The sequence below is a fragment of the Hyla sarda genome, chromosome 11 (assembly GCF_029499605.1).
Source record: "Hyla sarda isolate aHylSar1 chromosome 11, aHylSar1.hap1, whole genome shotgun sequence".
Taxonomy (NCBI): Eukaryota; Metazoa; Chordata; class Amphibia; order Anura; family Hylidae; genus Hyla; species Hyla sarda.
In genome coordinates, this window is record NC_079199.1 from 41,553,877 (window position 1) to 41,573,687 (window position 19,811).

At 40.8% G+C, this 19,811-nt stretch overlaps 1 protein-coding gene across 5 annotated transcripts in view; it reads left to right on the forward strand.

Moving 5' to 3' along the window:
• LRRC9 (leucine rich repeat containing 9) overlaps positions 1–19,811 on the forward strand; it is a 223,684-nt gene that overhangs the window by 164,463 nt on the left and 39,410 nt on the right. For 2 of the 5 annotated variants that reach the window (XR_008848684.1, XR_008848686.1), the window contains exon 33: positions 3,636–3,679. The exons of 1 other annotated variant lie outside the window; for it this stretch is intronic. Coding sequence is in view for 2 of the 4 variants with exons in the window: in XM_056545290.1 (XP_056401265.1) it covers positions 3,636–3,675 (40 nt within the window). In the remaining 2 variants the exon portion in view is untranslated. Of the gene's footprint in view, positions 1–3,635; positions 4,362–19,811 lie in introns of those variants that run through there. 2 more of the 5 variants (XM_056545290.1, XM_056545292.1) reach the window with 1 other exon arrangement.

A 19,811-nucleotide genomic window follows, 5' to 3' on the forward strand; every position in this document is an offset into this window, starting at 1 on the left:
TTTTTAAAGGTAAGGAGAAAAAAATGTAAGTGCAAAAACTGAAAAACGCTCAGTCCTTAAGGGGTTAATAAAGAATAATATCTGTGCTTTTTTCTGTTACTTGACCATTTTTCCCATCTTATGGCCATTTGACATTGGGTTATTACTGGCTGTTTCCTGCATGTGATTCCTGAAATTACGGCTTATTCTGGTAACTGAGTTGTATTAAAAGGTCAGACTTAGTCCACATTAGTGAGTTGAACTTCCAGCCCTCTAATAGACTTGTTTTCCAAGCTCTATATGATAGCTATAACACCTAAACCTCTGAACATAACACCTTCTACTGAACTTAACAATCAATAAATAGTTATGAAAGTTACGGAAGTGTTTGCATGTTACAACAATACTATGGGTTAACCTAATTTTATTTAAAAAGAAAAAAAAACAGCTAAGGGCATATAACTGCTAGAGCTCTTACTTTTCATCTTTAAAGGGGTATTCCAGGCCAAAAATTTTTTTTATATATCAACTGGCTCCGGAAAGTTAAACAGATTTGTAAATTACTTCTATTAAAAAATCTTAATCCTTCCAATAGTTATTAGCTTCTGAAGTTGAGTTGTTGTTTTCTGTCTAACTGCTCTCTGATGACTCACATCCTGGGAGCTGTGCAGTTCCTATGGGGATATTCTCCCATCATGCACAGCTCCCGGGACGTGACATCATCATTGAGCAGTTAGACAGAAAACTTCAGAAGCTAATAACTATTGGAAGGATTAAGATTTTTTAATAGAAGTAATTTACAAATCTGTTCATCTTTCCAGAGCCAGTTGATATATTTAAAAAAAGGTTTTGCCTGGAATACCTCTTTAAGGGTGCGTTCACACACTAGTAACTAGCAAGGGGTTTCCCGCAGCAGGAAACCCTCTGCGAGTTATGCTACCATTGATTTAAATGGGTCCGCGGACAGTCCGCAATAGTGTCAGATTTGCGGACTGTCCGCGGACCCATTCAAATGAATGGTAGTATAACTTGCAGCGGGTTTCCCGCAGCAGGAAACCCGTTGCTAGTTACTATCGTGTGAACGCACCCTAAAGGGATACTCTGGTGGAAAACAAAACAAATGGTGCCAGAAAGTTTAACAAATTTGTAAACGACTTCTATTTTAAAATCTTAACCCTTCCAGCTGCTGGATGCTCCACAGGAATTGTGCCGTTCTTTTCTGTCTGACCACAGTTCTCTCTGCTGACATCTCTGTTCATGTCAGAAACTGTCCAGAGCAGGAGAGGTTTGCTCTGGGATTTGCTTGTACTCTAGACAGTCCCTGACATCAGACTGAAAAGAACTATATAACTTCCTCTGTAGTATATAGCAGCTAATAAGTACTGGAAGGATTAAGATTTTTAAACAGGAGTAATTTACAAATCTGTTTAACTTTATGGCACCTTGTTTTGAAAAAAAAAAATTCCACCGGAGTACCTCTAAGAAAACTTTAAAGAGGTTCTTCACTGTACAATCCCTATGTTTTAAACATGTTTATTGACAATAGGCTGATCACAGGATGTAGATCATTGGTTATCGGTGGGAAACTGGTAGCAAGGGCCCATGTACACTGAGGGATTTTCGCTCAGAATTAAAGGGGTATTATGAGATTTTTTTTTATTTGACTATGCTACAGGGGCTGCAAAGTTAGTGTAGTTCATGATATAGTTGTAACGCCGAGCGCTCCGGGTCCCTCTCCTCCCCCGGCACGCTCGCGTTGTTCTGCTCCTGTTCCCAGCGCCCCGGTCAGACTCGCTGACCGGGAGCACTGCTCTGATTTCCCTGGCGGGGATGCGATCCGCGTGGCGGGATGTGCCTGCCCGCGGGTAGTTTCCCGTTCTCACCTACCCCGTCCTCTGTCTGCTCAGTCCCGGCGCGCGGTCCCCTTCCTGTCCTCGCCAGATCTTGTTGCCTAGTGCCAGTGAAAGCGTTTATTGTGAGCCTATTGCCTGTGTATCCAGACCCTTCGCTGTTGCCCCTGTCTACAAATCCTTGCCACCTGCCCTGACCTTCTGCTACGTCTGACCTTGCCTTGCCTTGTCCTTGTGTACCGCGCCTATCTCTGCTGCCAGAGAGGTTGAGTCGCTACTGGGAGGAACGATCTGGGGGTTACCTGCCGCAGCAAGTCCATTCCACTTTGCGGCGTTCCCCTGGTACGGCCCACGCCATCGCCTCTCTGGCACAGAGGATCCACTACCCGTGTCCTCCCCGCATACCAGTCCAGATCCTGACAATAGTGTCTGTACCTGTGGTTGATGGCGGTCTTGCAATTATTCTGTGATTTTTGGCCCAAAGTTTAATTTTAAAGGGTTATCCACTGGAAAACATTTTTTTTTAAATCAACTGGTGCCAGAAAGTAAAACAGATTTGTAAATTACTTTTATATAAAAATCTTAATAGTTCTAGTACTTATCAGCTGCTGTTTGTTCCAGAGACACCTCTGTCCATTTTAGGAACTGTCCGGAGCAGAAGAGGTTTGCTATGGGGATTTGCTCCTACTCTGGACAGTTCCTAAAATGGACAGAGGTGTCAGCAGAGAGCACTGTGGTCAGACAGAAAAGAAATAACAATAAAAAAAAGAACTTCCTCTGGAACAAACAGCAGCTGATAAGTACTGGAAGGGTTAAGATTTTTAAATAGAAGTAATTTACAAATCTGTTTAACTTTCTGGCACCAGTTGATTAAAAAAAAAGTGTTTTCCTGTGGAGTACCCCTTTAACAGCATACAAAATGACTGTTGTCTCTAGTCAAGTGTTCAAAGGGAGCCTGTCTTTAATTCAGAATGGAATCCACTTCTGAAAGAATTTCTTTGATCTCAATGGGATTCTGCTGCTTAGTGCACACTTCGAAAGTTCCTTAGTTGAACTTCTGATGCAGATTCGAATGAAGATGTTCAATCTTTCAGCCGAATCTACCGAGATAAGCCCATTAGTCAATAGGACTTTTATTTCCGATGCTTTTTTCTATGATAAAATTACTGGTGGCGCAGAACCGTTGAGAAAATTCAGCCAGGAAATTCCTTAGTGAATTTCCTTTGTGTGCATGGGCCCTAAGAATATGGTCACATAGTGTATTTTCAGGCGTATTTAATTTAGCAGAAATTAAAATGGCAGAAATTTTACTTCCATATTTTTTACATGAAAGCGAAACTGACAGCTGGTTTACCAACACTAAACCACAAAGACACAGGATTACAGAGTGGGTGAACCGAATTAAAATCATGTATTACTTAATCCGGACTGCTGTTCCGGAGATATACATGCATCAGTAACAGAGGCTAATACATTGTATATCTTGTATATGTACAGGATAGAGTAAAACAAGCTCAATGCTTGGCAATATTTCAATCCGTATAGGAAATTAATTTAGCACTGACTGTACACTCCATTCAATTGGGGGACAACTTTGCTCAGTTTTTATTTTATTTATAAATATCAGTGGGGGTCCCAGCAATCGGAACCCACGGATCAGCTTGACAGTCTCTATCCTGTGGATAGTGGATAACGTTTGGAAATACCCCCTTGAATTGAAGTATAATAAATGGACAATCTGGATCAGGTAATTTACTCTTTAGTGCCAATTATTATTATTAATATTTTGGATGTTTTATTTTACAGAACACATGGGAACGGGTCAGTTCGTCAGAACCGGATGTGAGACAGTGAGCATTTTTTGGTTGTCATAGATAATTTATTATTAATCTAAGGCAATAACAATAGCCAACATGCACATAAGTAGAACTAGACATTTAAATAATGAGCATAAAGAGCAAAAAGAACATTGCATACAACAAGGCAGCCAAAGCATCCCAACTGCCAAAAGTAACAGGCCGAAGTTACATGGCAAAACTTTTATTACAAAGACGAATGCCCCAAAGTTCTGGCATCCCTCACAAGGAAAATAGGTCATCCATACGGCCTGAAAAAAAAAAACTAAGAAAAAGATAGAGAGAAAAAATATATAAATGTTTTGGTGTTATAGTTGCTCCAGAGCTACCTCAATAACATACAGTAATATGCATTTGATATACATACAGTCATTGCTCTTTATTGTATATGTATGTATATATTTAATCCTGTATTTTTGGAAACATTTATTTACATTTTATTGAAACATTTCTATATTAAATCAAAGCCATTCATGTACCTCAAAAAACTTAATGCAGACAGATTGCTTTCTTCTGAATGTATATGGCATGTGTTATTTATATTGTAAATGCTAATAAATTATTACTTTCAATGTAATACTACTGCAGCAATAAGAAAATGTAAAATAAAATGTATGTGTGTGTATAATATATTAAATGAAATAAATTGTAAATGCTAATAAATTATTACTTTCAGTGTAGTACTACAGCAGCAATAAGAAAATGTAAAATAAAATGTATGTGTGTATATATAATATATCAAATGAAATACGGCTGGAGAGGACGGCTTATATAGAATTGGCCAGGTGACCTGAACGGACTTGCTGTTTAGGGATCAGTGGGAACCTAGTGAGATCTATTAGGCCGGGTTCTCACCTGGTTTTGAGCACATATTGTGTCCTATACACTGCTCAAAAAAATAAAGGGAACACTAAGATAACACATCCCAGATCTCAATGAATGAACTAATAGTATGAAATACTTTCTTCTTTACATAGTTGAATGTGTTGACAATAAATCTGGGGAACGGGCGGCCAGTCCATAGCATCAATGCCTTCCTCTTGCAGGAACTGCTGACACACTCCAGCCACATGAGGTCTAGCATTGTCTTGCATTAGGAGGAACCCAGGGCCAACTGCACCAGCATATGGTCTCACAAGGGGTCTGAGGATCTCGGTACCTAATGGCAGTCAGGCTACCTCTGGCAAGAGACAGAAGGTTGTGAGTCCAGCTTCCCAGCATAATGTGTTTCTTTTAAAATTGAAGCTTTAAAGGGGTACTCCGCCCCTAGACAACTTATCCCCTATCCAAAGGATAGGGGAAAAGATGTCAGATCGTTGGGGTCCCGCTGCTGGGGACCCCGGGGATCGCTGCTGCAGCACCCCGCTATCATTACTGCGCAGAACGAGATCGCGCTGCACGTAATGACGGGCAATACAGGGGCCGGAGCATCATTACGTCACTGCTCCGCCCCTCGTGATGTCACGGCCCGCCCCGTCAATACAAGTCTATGGGAGGGGGTGTGGCGGTCATCACGCCCCATGCCATAGACTTGCATTAAGGGGACGGGCCGTGATGTCATGAGGGGCGGAGCCATGATGTCACGCTGCTCCGGCCCCTGTATCGCCCGTCATTACGCACAGAGCGAACTCGCTCTGTGCAGTAATGATGGTGGGGTGCCACAGCGGCGATCTAACATCTTATCCCCTATCCTTTGGATAGGGGATTAGATACCAGGGGCAGAATACCCCTTTAATGGTCCCAATTAAAACATGCAAAAAATCAAAACTCAAGATGATAAAAACATACACTCTGACACGTTTTGGGCTTAGTACAAGCCCTTAGTCATGGCAATAATTCATAAGACAATGCTTATTTATATACCCAGAGTACAAATAATATGATTACCAGGATGTAACCTTCCGGTTAGGCTGGCGTGTGATGGCACTTCCTGCCATAGAGGCAAGCGAGCCCTTTGTAAACTAAGGCGTGGATACCGGCTCGCTTCCCCACATAAAGTGGGAATATGGACACAAACGCATCGTCTGCACAATATGCAAGGTAAACAATATGTAAGGTGAAGTTAGCCCATCGATTACCCTGCAAAGTCTGGCATGGATGTCCACTTGTATAATCACATGTATCAAACATATATTAGAAATATCCAGAGGACAGGGAACAAATGCATAATCTGCTTGATATGCAGATTGCACAATACATAAATTCCAAGAAAACTAGAACTTGTGAAGATTATGAACCAAAATTATTCCAGATATACATACAAACTCTAACATCGATGCTCAGCATAGGATGGTAACAGAATGTCATAGTTGAAAAAATTGTAAAAAAAATAAATAATACTAATGATTGTTCTATCAAGGCTCTATCAAGCCCCTTCATAACGGTGTGGATGGAGCAAACACACCTGTATATATGATATGAGACTGTTAGAATCCAACCAAATTACTTCCACATGTGTGGATACATTTCTCATAGCTGATAAATAGTGTAATGGTATACACAAATATGGTCGGCAAGGTAAATTATATACACAGCTATAATCAGTTAAGGTTGTAATGAAAACTATGCCGCAGCCTTAGTTTGTATATCACATGTAGAATCAACCGGTTTGTGATTCAATGCATATGACTTGTATGTAAACCGCAGCATCTGAATTGCACTATATCAACCCAACAATCGAAGACCGTGTGGAATAACAATTGCAGCCACATTACATACACCGTATGTAAAGGTTTGAGTTGTAGTGACATATTTACACATTGGGCAACGTGGTTGGTTACATTTGTAGAATCCAGTAGTGGAAAGCCAAGTCTCTGTTCTGGGCATGTCACACAATTCACTAGGGGATAGTTGATCCCTAAGGTACCTTGCTCTCCATGCCACATACCTACAAAGTGATTTTGTATAATATCTCGTATGAGTTTAAATGGGCACTGTCATATGCAAAAACGTTTGATATGTTGTAGGGATCGACCGATTATCGCTATGGCCGATGTTATCGGCCGATAGTCCCGATTTTGGGCATTATCGGTATCGGCAATTACCTTGCCGATAAGCCAATAATGCACCGCCCCCCCGCCCGCACCGCGACCGCCCCCCCCCCGACCCGCCGCACCGCGACCGCCCCCCCCCCCCCCCCCGACCCACCGCGTCGCACCCCCACCGTAGTGCTGGGCGGTATACCGGTATGGATTTTTGCCCATACCGCTATACCGGTCGGGCCCCTCCCCCACCCTCCGAGTCAATAAAAAAAAGTAAATAAACTTACCCGTAATGGGGGTGGTCCGGGCCATCCATCCATCCTTCCTTCCTGTAGTGTCCGGTGCCATTCCGGGTGGAGGGTGCACCGGTATGGGCTGTCCTTCTCCGTGGGTCCTCTTCTCCACTCCAGGCAGGCTCCGGCCTAGTACGCTGCATAGACGCCGCTACGCCGTGACGTCAGGTGCGTCACTGCGCACGGGCGTCACTGCGCAGCGGCGTCTATGCAGCGTACTAGGCCGGAGCCTGCCCGGAGTGGAGAAGATGGCCGCCGGAGAAGAAGGACAGCCCGGACCGGTGCACCCTCCACCCGGAATGCCGCCGGACACTACAGGAAGGAAGGATGGATGGCCCGGACCACCCTGACAGGTAGGGGAGAGAAGCGGGTGGCGGCGGCGGCCTATGGCACCGCAAAAGCCACTGCAGTGCATTGATTTAAAGCGCCCGCTTTAAATCAATGACCTGCAGCGGTGTCGAGGGGGGATAAATAGCCGATAACTTATACCGGAATATCGGTATAAGTTATCGGCTATCGGCCCTAACCTCCACCGATTATCGGTATCGGCCCTAAAAAAACTATATCGGTCAATCCTTAATATGTTGTACAGCATGCAAAACCAATAGGTTTTGCAATTGCTTTCATTAGAAAATTTTCAGTATTTCTGAAAAAGCCAGTCAAACAACTGCTGGCACAGCTCGCATTGATGTACCATCCTGGATGAGCTTTACTAGCTGAGCCACTTGTGTGGGTTGTAGACTCTGTCTCATGCTACCACTAGAGTGAAAGCACTGCCAGCATTCAAAAGTGACACAGGAAGCATAGGAACTTAGAAGTGGTCTGTGGTCACCACCTGCAGAACCACTCCTTTGTTGGGGGTGTTTGCTAATTGCCTATAATTTCCACCTGTTGTCTGTTCCATTTGCACAACAGCATGTGAAATTGATTGTCAATCAGTGTTGCTTCCTGAGTGGACAGTGTGATTTCGCAGAAGTGTGATTGACTCGGAGTTACATTGTGTTGTTTAAGTGTTCCCTTAATTTTTTTGAGCAGTGTGTGTTGCAAAATATGTGCTGTAAATTGCTGCAATGCATGCCTGTTTGAAATGGGCTAATCGTTATCCATGACATACAGAAAAATATGTGACAGAATTCAGAGTCTACTCTCTGAATTTTTGTCACATATTGCGTGCTTTATTTTGCCTTTCGATACTTTATGGGTGCTCTCCAAGAGGCGAATGCCCAAAATGAGCTAATCAAGTTTTGTGTTTTTCTTTTCTTCTAGTTTCAGATACCTAATTGAGACTCATTTGAATTCTGTAGACAACTAAAATGACCAGCAGTTTTTTTTTTCTTTTCAAATGAGGGGAGGAGTGTTTTTTGTAATAAAAATATATTTAACACTTTTTTTTTTGTTCGTTTTAAATTACTTTAAAGACTTAGTAGTGATAGCTGTCTCATAGACAGAGTCCCTTGCTAAGATGATGCTTAGCATTAGGAAGGGCGATAACCCCCAATTATTGACACAGTGCCCACTTCCACAGGGGTACTGGGAAGAGCCTTCTCAAGCCTCAATAACACTGTTACCGCATAGGCCCAGGAGCACCATTTTTAATACTCTCTGCCTATTGGTAGCGACTTTTCCCAGTACTCCTGTGATGGTGAGCAATAATTGGGGGTTGTCGCTAACTGTTTTGGGGGGATAACGCTAAGCCTCAGCTTAGTAATGGTCGCTGTCTATAAGACAGCTATCAATACTAAGCCTGTAAATTAATTTAAAAATGAAAACCAAACACAACACGTTAAAAATACTTTTATTATGAAAACACTCCCTCACAGCCCTTCTTAACCATTTTTTTGAAAAAAAAAAATGTAGGTCATTGTCGTAGTCCCCTGAATTCAAAGTAACCTAGTAACATATCTACATATCTAATACGAAAATAAAACAAAATGCATTAGTATATTTTGGGCACTCTCCCCCAGGGATAGTGCCCATAAAGTGCATGAAGGGTCTGTTTACATCTTACATTTTTGACATGCCTTTAACAGAAAGACATGCTAGAAAAAGCAAGATGTGAACAGAGCGTGACTAAGCACCTTCATTCGTATCTGTCATCTTGATGTGTAGTTACTGACATCACTAGAGGCTGGGCTACACAGGAAGGTGCCGGAGCAGCCATGATTGGGGTAAGTAGATGTCTCTGCTCACTGTATACTGTATAGCACAGCTCAGCCCCGCTAAGGACAGGGACAAGGGCATTTTTTTTCCTCCTTCTTTGGAAGTGAAACACTGAGATCTCTTGACAAAAAGATGCCACAGTCTGAACATGCTGCAGTTTTAGTAACCTTCCAGTGAGCTAAAAAATGTGAAAAGCAGGGAAAAAACACCAAACCCAAAAACGGAAAGTGGGTTTGGCATTTCATAATTCCTTATTGACTCCCTTCCAACATCTGGCTGCTGTGTTTTTGCTGCGAAAAAACGCCATGTGGCAGTCTAAACCTTGCCATGTGGCAGTCTAAACCGTGCCTCAGGCTTGTCACACATAGGGGGAGATTTATCAAGACCTGTGCAGAGACAAAGTTGACCAGTTGCCCATAACAACCAATCAGGTCGCTTCTTTCATTTTGCAGAGGCCTTGTGAAAAATGAAAGAAGCCATCTGGTTGGTTGCTATGGGCAACTGCACCACTCTTCCTCCACACAGATTTTGACAAATCTCCCCCATAGTGTTTCAGGAAAAAGCCACCTGTAGCTAAGTTTAGATTAGTCAACAGGGAAAGACAAAATGTACTACAAACAATGTTACGGTAATAATAATCACATCTTTTTTTTTTGTTTCTCAACACATTTTTTAAGTTTACTTGTGTTGCTTTGAAAATATGTCAAGTTTCTGTTTTGCACCACTTTTTTCCATTTCGTGCCTAAATATAACATTTTTGCAGACGTTTGCCAAAAACTTAAGGTTTGTAAAATGCAAATGACATGCATTGAGATTGTAAGATATCATTATAACATACTTCATGCAAGTCCAAACATGGCTCAGTGAGGGGATATTAGAAAAATTTAATTAATTAAAATAGATTTTTACTTTACCTGTTATACTATGCTGCAGTACATCTATATTGTACTGGGCTGGCCATTTATATGGATACACCTTAATAAAATGGGAATGGTTGGTGATATTAACTTCCTGTTTGTGGCACATTAGTATATGTGAGGGGGGGGAAACTTTTCAAGATGGGTGGTGACCATTTTGAAGTTGGCCATTTTGAATCCAACTTTTGTTGGATTGTGTTGGATTGTCAATGCAACCCTCTTCTCCCACTCTTCACACACTGATAGCAACACCGCAGGAGAAATGCTAGCACAGGCTTCCAGTATCTCTAGTTTCAGGTGCTGCACATCTCGTATCTTCACAGCATAGACAATTGCCATTGACATTCTTCATCAATGGAAACCTCAAGGCCACTGGATATGCGAAATTGCTACATGATGATATGTTTCCCTCTTTATGCACTGAAGCTGGCACGTTCCCTGAGTTTTTCCAGCAAGATGGTGCACCACCACATTATGGGTGTCAGGTCCGAGCATTCCTAGATGAACAGTTTCCTGGAAAGTGGATTGGTCGTCGTGGGCCAGTTGAATGGCCCCCAAGGTCTCCCGATCTGACCCCCTTAGACTTTTATCTTTGGGGTCATCTGAAGGCAATTGTCTATACTGTGAAGATACAAGATGTGCAGCACCTGAAACTACGGATACTGGAAGCCGATGCTAGCATTTCTCCTGCGGTGTTGCTATCAGTGTGTGAAGAGTGGGAGAAGAGGGTTGCATTGACAATCCAACACAATGGGCAGCACATTGAACACATTTTATAAGTAGTCAGAAACTTGTAAATAACTCATGAAAGAATAAAGTTATGTTAAAATCAAGCACATCATTGTTTTTCTTGTGAAATCCCCAATTAGTTTGATGTGTCACATGACCCTCTTCCTATTGAAAAAACTAAAGTTGGATTCAAAATGTCTGACTTCAAAATGGCCGCCATGGTCACCACCCATCTTGAAAAGTTTCCCCCCTCACATATACTAATGTGCCACAAACAGGAAGTTAATATCACCAACCATTCCCATTTTATTAAGGTGTATCCATATAAATGGCCCACCCTGTAGAACAATCGTATTGCAGGGTCACTGAAAGGGAACAGGCAGAGTACCCTCTCCCTGTCAATCCTGTAGATCATGGGTGTTAAACACCCGGCCCACAATGAATATATTTGCGGCCCGGACATCCCTGTGTCCCGAAAGATGCTTTCGGGACACAGGGATGCCCCCGTCAACTCTTAGCGGCCTCGCGTTAAGTTTAAAAATGCAGGGGCCGCCGGGAGATAGCGCACGCCGGGACGTCCCGTGCGTGCGCCCATAGCAGTGGAGGAGCGGAACATGTAGGTGGAAGACGCGTGCTGGCCAGCATGGTAAGTGACCAGCGCAGGAGATTAACCCCTTAACAACCAAGGACGTAAATATACATCCTGGTGCAGCAGTATTTTGCGCACCAGGACGTGCATTTACGTCCTGTACATGACCGCGAGCATTGGAGCGATGCTCGGGTCATGTGTGGCAGGTCCCGGCTGCTGATAGCAGCCAGGAACTCGCTGGTACTGGCTGACATCTGTGATCAGGCGGATGTCTGCCAATAACTCCTCTGATGCCGTGATCAATACAGATTGCGGTAGTGCGGCTACATTTTATGCTGATCTGATCACCCGCGGCACGGGCATCAGATCAGGTAACATGGCGGACGCAAGTTCCCTCACTGTCCTCCGCCGCCTACCCAGCTTCTTCTGCTCTGGTCTGGGATCGAGCAGACCAGAGCAGAAGATAGCCGATAACACTGATCAGTGCTATGCCATATGCATAGCACTGAACAGTATTAGCAATTAATTGATTGCTATAAATAGTCCCCTATGGGGACTATTAAAGTGTTTTAAAAAAAAATGTAAAAATCCCTCCTCCAATAAAAATTTCAAATGTCCCTTTTTCCCATTTTACCCCCAAAAAGTGTAAAAAAAAATATTTATAAACATATTTGGTATCGCCGCGTGCATAAATGTCCGAACTATTAAAATATAATGTTAATGATCCTGTACAGTGAACGGCGTGAACGTAAAAAAAAAAAATCAAAATTGCTGATTTTTGTCACATTTTATTTAAAAATAATTAATAAAAAAATTTATAAAAGTTTTATAAATGCAAATGTGGTATCAATAAAAAGTACACATCACGGCACAAAAAATAAGCCCTCATACCGCCGGAAAAATGAAAAAGTTATAGGTCGTCAAAACAGAAGGATTTTAAAAGCGATGTCATTACAAAGGACAACTGTTCGCGCAAGAAACAAACCCCAAACTAGCCTGTGGATGAAAATATAAGAGTTACGATTTTTAAAAGGCGAGGAGGAAAAAACAAAAATGCAAAAATAAAATTGGCCTGGTCCTTAAGGTCAAAATGGGCTGTGTCCTTAAGGGGTTAATAGGACGTATGCATACGTCCTACTGCGGGAAGGGTTAAAGTGTGGCCAACCCAAAAAAATAAGATTGCAGTATCATTAAATAGCCTAAGCTGCGCTGATCACAAACCTTTTACAGTTTCTAGATGTGTCCTTCTGTTCTTGAGATATATGGGTTTGTCTGACAATTAATGGAATCAGTCAGCTGGTCGTAGACTTCATTTTAATAATAGTAGTGATCAGGTGATTATTCATTTAGGGGGTATGTATAAGCCATACCCACCCCTCATTGAAAAATATTCACACCCCTTGACTGTATAATCCACCCATAACCTTGGTCATCCCCATTTTTTTAAATTAAGTTCACGCCCATCTGACTGATTCCCTGAATTGTCAGCGCTGTACATTTACGGCGCAGCTATGAAGTGAGTACAGTTTCTTTATCGCAGCTTCAGGGGACTCACCGCTAATGAATAGTGTTGCTCACGAATATTCGCAATTCGAATATTATTCGCGAATATCGCATATTCGCGAATTTCGCGAATATAGCGCTATATATTCGTAATTACGAATATTCGTTTTTTTTGTTTTTTTTTATTTTTTTTTTTTTTCACAGTACACATCACAGTGATCATCCCTCTCTGCTTCCAGCTTGTGTGGTGTAAAGAAGGCTCTAATACTACTGTGTGAGACTGGCGCGCGAAAATTCGCATATGCGAAAATTAGCTTATGCGAAAATTAGCACATGCGAATTTTCACATATGCGAATTTTCGCGTATGTTAATTTTGTATATGCTAATATGCACATATGATAGTTTTCGCATACGCGAATGTTCGCATATGCGAAAATAAAACGGGAATATAACGAATATGCGAATATTCGCGAATATATGACGAATATTCGTCCATATATTCGCGAATATTCGCGAATTCGAATATGGCCTATGCCACTCAACACTACTAATGAAGGACATCAGCAATCATGCTGATATCCGCCATTAACCCTAGATGCTGTAATCAATGCTGATCATGGCATCTAATGCGGTGACCATTAATTGCCCTACTTTTAACCAACCCAGAAACTGTGTGTGTGTATATATATATATATATATATATATATATATATTCATCAAAACCTCTATAGAGTAGCTCAGACTTGCTTTATCTGTAGGCTTTGTGGTTGTTTCACTCCTCTCACTGATGAAAGCGTTGCTGGCAGTCCATTATTACTCTCATTTGCAGAGGCTCGGACACAGCTCTTAGGTAGTTATTTCTCTTGAGCATGCTATTTGACGGTAGTATTTTTCTTGACAGCTAGTCATTTTAAAGAAATGTTCTTCCTTTTTAACCAATATAAAGAATACTGGGTGTTGTTCGAGTGAAAAGACAAAATCATACACATCCTCCATCATCATTCTATTTGCTGACAACTTCACTAGTTATATAGTATTTTCTTCCGTCACGCAAAGTGGCTATGTGCTCACATACCATGCGCCCTCTATCATCTATCCTGGCTCTTAGTCATAAATATTATTTTCAATTACATAGTATCCAAAAGACATTATCACAGATAACATGAGATGGTAATTACGTACTTTTCTTTTTGGAAAGGTAGTGTAATGAAACAGTTATGTTTTTTATATACTGTTCTTTACTGGTGTTGTGAAGTGCATGAATTTTTTTTAAATGTTTAATGAGTTTTTATGCAGTTTTGGAGTCATTTCTTTATTTAACTAGAGCATACATAAAACATGCTGCATGTGGCATGCTTCTATTACAGATGTTGTCACATTTGATAGAATAAATAGTAAAACCTGCCGCATAGTATTTTGGTCCGTATTTTTAGGCAAAACCAAGAGTAGTCAAAACAAACAAACAAACAAAAAAGCTGCAGATCTTCCCTAATAGTTTTTCTCTGTGTCAGTTCTACTTCTTGTTTTGGCTAATAATACTGAACGATTTGTGTAAACCCAGCTGTAGCATGTCAAACACCATACCAGAACCTGGCAGACCCCTTTACTAGTTAATAGGGTCAGTAAGTCACGGTTGGTGACAAATCAGGCACTTAAATGTTGTTTTTCTCCATGTTTAGTGGCAACTTGGAAATGACAACGCAGGTATAAACTGAGCCTCACACTAATATCCTCCTCAGTTTCATCTGACTACCACGCTTGTGAATATTTAGTAGGGTCCCGTGTTTTTAGAATGCAAAATGGAGCAGCTTCCTTTGTCATTTGTCTTGTCATTATGATTGTCTTGTCATGTAACTGCAGCACTACCCTTGGATTCATCCTTAAAAAACTTCTGTAGTAGTTGTGTTGGGATTTTATTTGATTTGACGCAACCTAGTGTAACTTCTACGGCAGGGGGAGGAAACTTGATCCTGATAGTTGACCCTTTAAATCAGAGGCTCAGTGCAATAAACAAATAAATAAAAACGGTGGCAGAATACATTTTGTTCTGTTTTACGTATTAAATATTGGAATAGAAGCTATTTTTACGTACAGGTCAGAAGTGGGTTCACTGATTAATCAGATTTGTGGGTCTAATATGGTTCTGACTCCTTCAGGCTAGGTTTTTTTCTGGTATTTTTTTTAAAACGACCACTGCAGTTTTTGAGCCAAAGTCAGAAGTGGATCCAGTAGAAAGGAGAAGTATAAATCCTTCCTTTATATCTCCCATTCCTTTTGAATACACATTTGGCTCATAAACTGCAGTGACAGGTTTCCAAAAAAATTACAGAAAAAAAACTTGTGTGGAAACCTAGCATCAATATTACTCATTGGACTACACCACATGTTCAATACCCTCTTCACAAAAAATCTTTGATTGCTCACCTGCTTTTGGCACCTTAATTGCTAATCCCACTTTACAGGCCCAACCCACATGACCCAACGACACAACAGTGGCTACATAAGGTGACACAGATCTGCCGATTAGAAGAACTCACAAGCTGAGGAGATCACTCCTGTGAGCTATTTCTTAAAATGTTGACCTCTTGGCTCCTGTTTAAGGATTCCACTATGCTAAGCACATAGGGGGAGATTTATTAAAACCTGTCCAAAGGAAAAGTTGCCCAAAGCCACCAATCAGATTGCTTCATTCATTTTGCAGAGGCCTTGTTAAAAATGAAAGAAGTGAGCTGATTGGTTGTTACGGGCAACTGGGCAACCATAGAGTTCCTGTTAGCATCCTCTCCCACTTCTTTCCTAAACATTTTCTTAGTACATATACTCTACTTTCCCTTTTTGCTTACGTCTCTCTACTTCTGTTATTAGTCATTCTGTTTTCTGAGTTGTTTCTGAGAATCAGGTCTATGGCCAATGGATTAATTATGTTGTGTCTTTACTTGAAGTTTAATTATAATACTGTGTTGATCCAAAGGAAGGCAAACATTCCTTATGAGGCTTATGTCAGTTTCCCCATACCAGGGGGAAATATTATTTTCCGATTCCAAATATGGCATCAGAATAAATCCCTGGATCAACATTCTGTCCCTATAGATCTAGAATCCATAACTTTTAACATTATTACTTTCCAGAAGTGCATCCAGGCCCCTTTTGTTCTCTTCCTGTGGCAGAGTATTCCATAGTCTTCCCTATAGGGACAAAAAAATTGTGAAAAAAAGTGTAAAATAAAAAAAGTTTATAAATGTGAATAAGCCTCTTCCCTAGTAAAAGTCTAAAAACCCCTTTTTTAAATAAAATGATGTAAGCAAAAAAATAATATAAACATATGTGCATAAATGTCCAGCTATTAAATATATTTTAAAGCATAAAAAATTTATGAAAAGTGATAAAAAATCCCCATCAAAACAAAAATGCTATCCATTAAAACTACAATAAAATATGTCTCAGGACACAAATAAGGGTCAAATGCTTCATCTGATGTATCCTTTTATGCAGCTTTATTGAGATTAATTTTAACTTCAAGTGACCTTATGCCAATTCCATCTAAGTATGTTTCAGATGATGCACAGAGTGAATTATGCTAGTAGCATACCTCACAAGAGTTCAGAGCCTCTGTCAGTGTTTTCTTACTTTTGACAACAAGAAAAGTTCAACACGTAGCTAATAGTAACATAGTTCATAAAAGACAAACCTCCTTCAAGATCAGCCTACATCCGTACTGTGTCCCTGCTGCGTTTATCCAGAGGAAGGCAAAAAACTTATGAGGCTGATGTCAGTTGCCCAACGGCAAAGGTCGCGTTCTGTCCCTATAAATCTAGTATCCATAACCTGTAATGTTATTACTCTCCAGAAATGCATCCAGGCCCCTTTTGATCTCTTTCAATGAGTTTACCATGACCACCTCCTCCGGAAGAGAGTTCCATAGTCTCACTGTTCTTACAGTAAAGAACTACCATCTGTTATTGTGTAGAAACCTTCTTTCCTCTAGACATAGACTCTTGCCAATAAAATTCCCAAATGGAACCCCATCAGTCCCCAGTTAAGTTAATAGTGCAAATGGTGACTGGATCTTTAAGACCCCACCACTGTGGCTTACGCAGCCTTGAGTAATAGAACCTGAACTAAGATGCTTCTGTTATATCTGTCAGCTGTATTTGTTGCTAAGAGCTGCAGACACAGTTGGATATCTGTGAAGGTCTAAAAGCGAACTGTACCTTTCCTGGAGTTGATGGTAGTTGCCAAACATATTAAATTGCCTTTTCATTTCTCAACCAAGTGTTAAGGAGGCAGAGCAGAGCTGCTGAAGTGCCTCATCCTGGCACACCTTCTTGTTTATGAGGAGGCATGCCAGGCTGACGCTCAAGCAGCTCAGCCCCACCTCCTTGACACTTATCTGAGAATTTAAAAGGAGTTTTAAAAGTTTGGCACCCACAATCAGATCCAGAAAGGGAACAGTTTACTTCTATACCCTAACATCTATGCAACAGGGTCTGTAGGAGTGTAACTAGAGTCCTGTGGGCCCCTGGGTAAATTTTGAACAAGGGATTTATCCTTAGATTCTTTCCATTTTCTGATTATGGACTTTATGATACATCATGAGATGTTCAAAGCTTGAGATATATATATATTTTTTTATAAAACGTAACCCTACTTTGTACTCCACAACTTCGTCCCTGAACTGTTTGGTGAGTCACTTGGTCTTCTTGCAACTATTTTGTTCTGTACTACTCTCTAACAAATTCTAAGGTCTTCACTGAACAGGCGTGCTGAGATCACATTGAAGACAGTTAGACCCTATTTACTTACTTGTGAAGACAACCATATCTTTGTTAGGGGTTCATAGTAAAGGGAGTGAATACATTTGCACTCAACACTTTTTTCAGATTTTTATTTGTAAATAATTTTGAAATCCATGTAAAATTTTCTCCCACTCCAAAATAATGGACTATTTTGTGTTGGTCCGTTATATAAAATTGCAGTGAAATAAATTGAAATACATTTTAATCTGTGGTTATACTATGATCATAGGGAGCACTTGCTCAGGGTTAGGGAGCTTTTATTTCTGGATACCCAGGCAGGCTAACCTTCCCCTGGGGGTCGGCAGCTCTTAGAAGCAAATACAGCTGACAGGTTCCCTTTTAATATAGTGTTAGCCAGCAGAGTACAGGTCTGGATAAGAATAATGTACAAGATATTTTGAATTTAGAGGGGGGGGGGGGGGGGGATCGTGAATCTTCTTTTATTCTTTCTGACATGTAATTCATAGTCATGGTTATAAAATAACTTACCTGTGCAAATTCTAGTGATGTGTGCCAATGTGGTGATAAGGTGCAATGCAAGGAGATTCTGACCTAATGCTTATTGGAAAAAAAGCATTAATATTATAATTTTTTTTTTTTTTATTGCCTATGATCAATTTTTTTTTAGTAGTGAAAGAACACATTTTAATAAACCTAACTTAGCTTGTCCACTTTTTACATGCAGACTTCATTTCTAATAATGTCCACCAGATGGCTCCGGTGTCCTTTGTATATCTGCATAGACACATTACAGTGCATTTGGAAAGATTCAGGCACTTTTACTTTTTTTTCACATTTTGTTATGTTGCGGACAAGTGCTAAAAGATTTCCCCCATCGTTCTGCACTCAATAATAGATAATCACATCTGGATTTGGGGATTTACTTCTCCTCTGCAGATCCCCTCAAGCTCTGTCAGGTTGGATTGGCACAATTGGTGGAAGGCATTTTCAGGTCCCTGTTCAATTGGTTTTTTTAAAAAGTTGCACATTTTTTGGTAAAGTTGCAGAAAAGTCGCAGTTAAGAGGAGGAATTATACAAAGTGGGGTTCAGAAGTGATATAGGAACTTTTACCTACATGTGCCAAATTTATCAACCTCTGTGTGTCATTATGATAAATAGGTCCCAGGAATGCAAAACCAAAGTAAAGAAAACAAATCTTTACAACACATGTTTAAAATACACACAATGATAAATGCCCCTTATTGTCTTATTGGAAAGTGAACCTTCTTGGGAACATTCAGTGCAGCAGAAATGTTTTGTTCCAAATCTGTCTCCACACATTCCTGTCTCTGAGCTCTACAGGCAGTTCCTTCTTCCTCATGGCTTGGTTTTTGCTGTGACGTGCATTGTCAGCTGTGAGACCTTATATAGACGGTGTGTAGAAACATCTCAGAGATTATCAAGAGAAATGGGAGACCCCACCCCCAGAGTATTTACATTTCTAAAATTCTGTTTTCAGTTTGTCATTATGAAATATTGCCAAATAATTGGGGGGGGGGGGGGCTTACATTTTTTATTTTATTGCTGGGAGTTGTAGTTTTGCCACAGCTGGAGGCACCCTGGGAATCACTACTTGAAAGGGGTATTCCAGGGTTTTTATTTTATTTGACTATGCTACAGGGGCTGTAGTTGATAATATAGTGTCTGTACCTGTGTGTGATGGGGGTCTCACCATTCCTCTGTGATTTTTGCCCCAATATTTATTTTTTCCCATGTTGCAATTCGTTTGAGACATGACATCACTAGTTAGGTGATCAGAGGGAGCCTGTCTGCTTCAACGGGTGGATTGACTACTGCGTGGGAGAGAGATCATTTTGCAACAGCAGGTGTAGGCACCCTGGTTAGAAAACACTGGTCTTTTGAATGGAATGCAACTCATTTTGTGTTTCTATGGGTGGGATGGCTGACGTGTGGGAGAGAGGAAAGTGACCTCATGCTGACAAATTATGGAACTATGGGACTTGTAGTTTGAGAACAAAATCCAACAGGAAATACCCAGTTCATAAAAAGATAGCCACAGCGTTATTATTAATCTCACAACATAGCCATTTATCCCCAAGAAAAGCACAGATCCTTCCTAAGCATGTCCATCTGGCAGGTATGCACTAAAATCACCTTATTGTGGATAACTCCTTTTAAGTCATAATAATGATGTG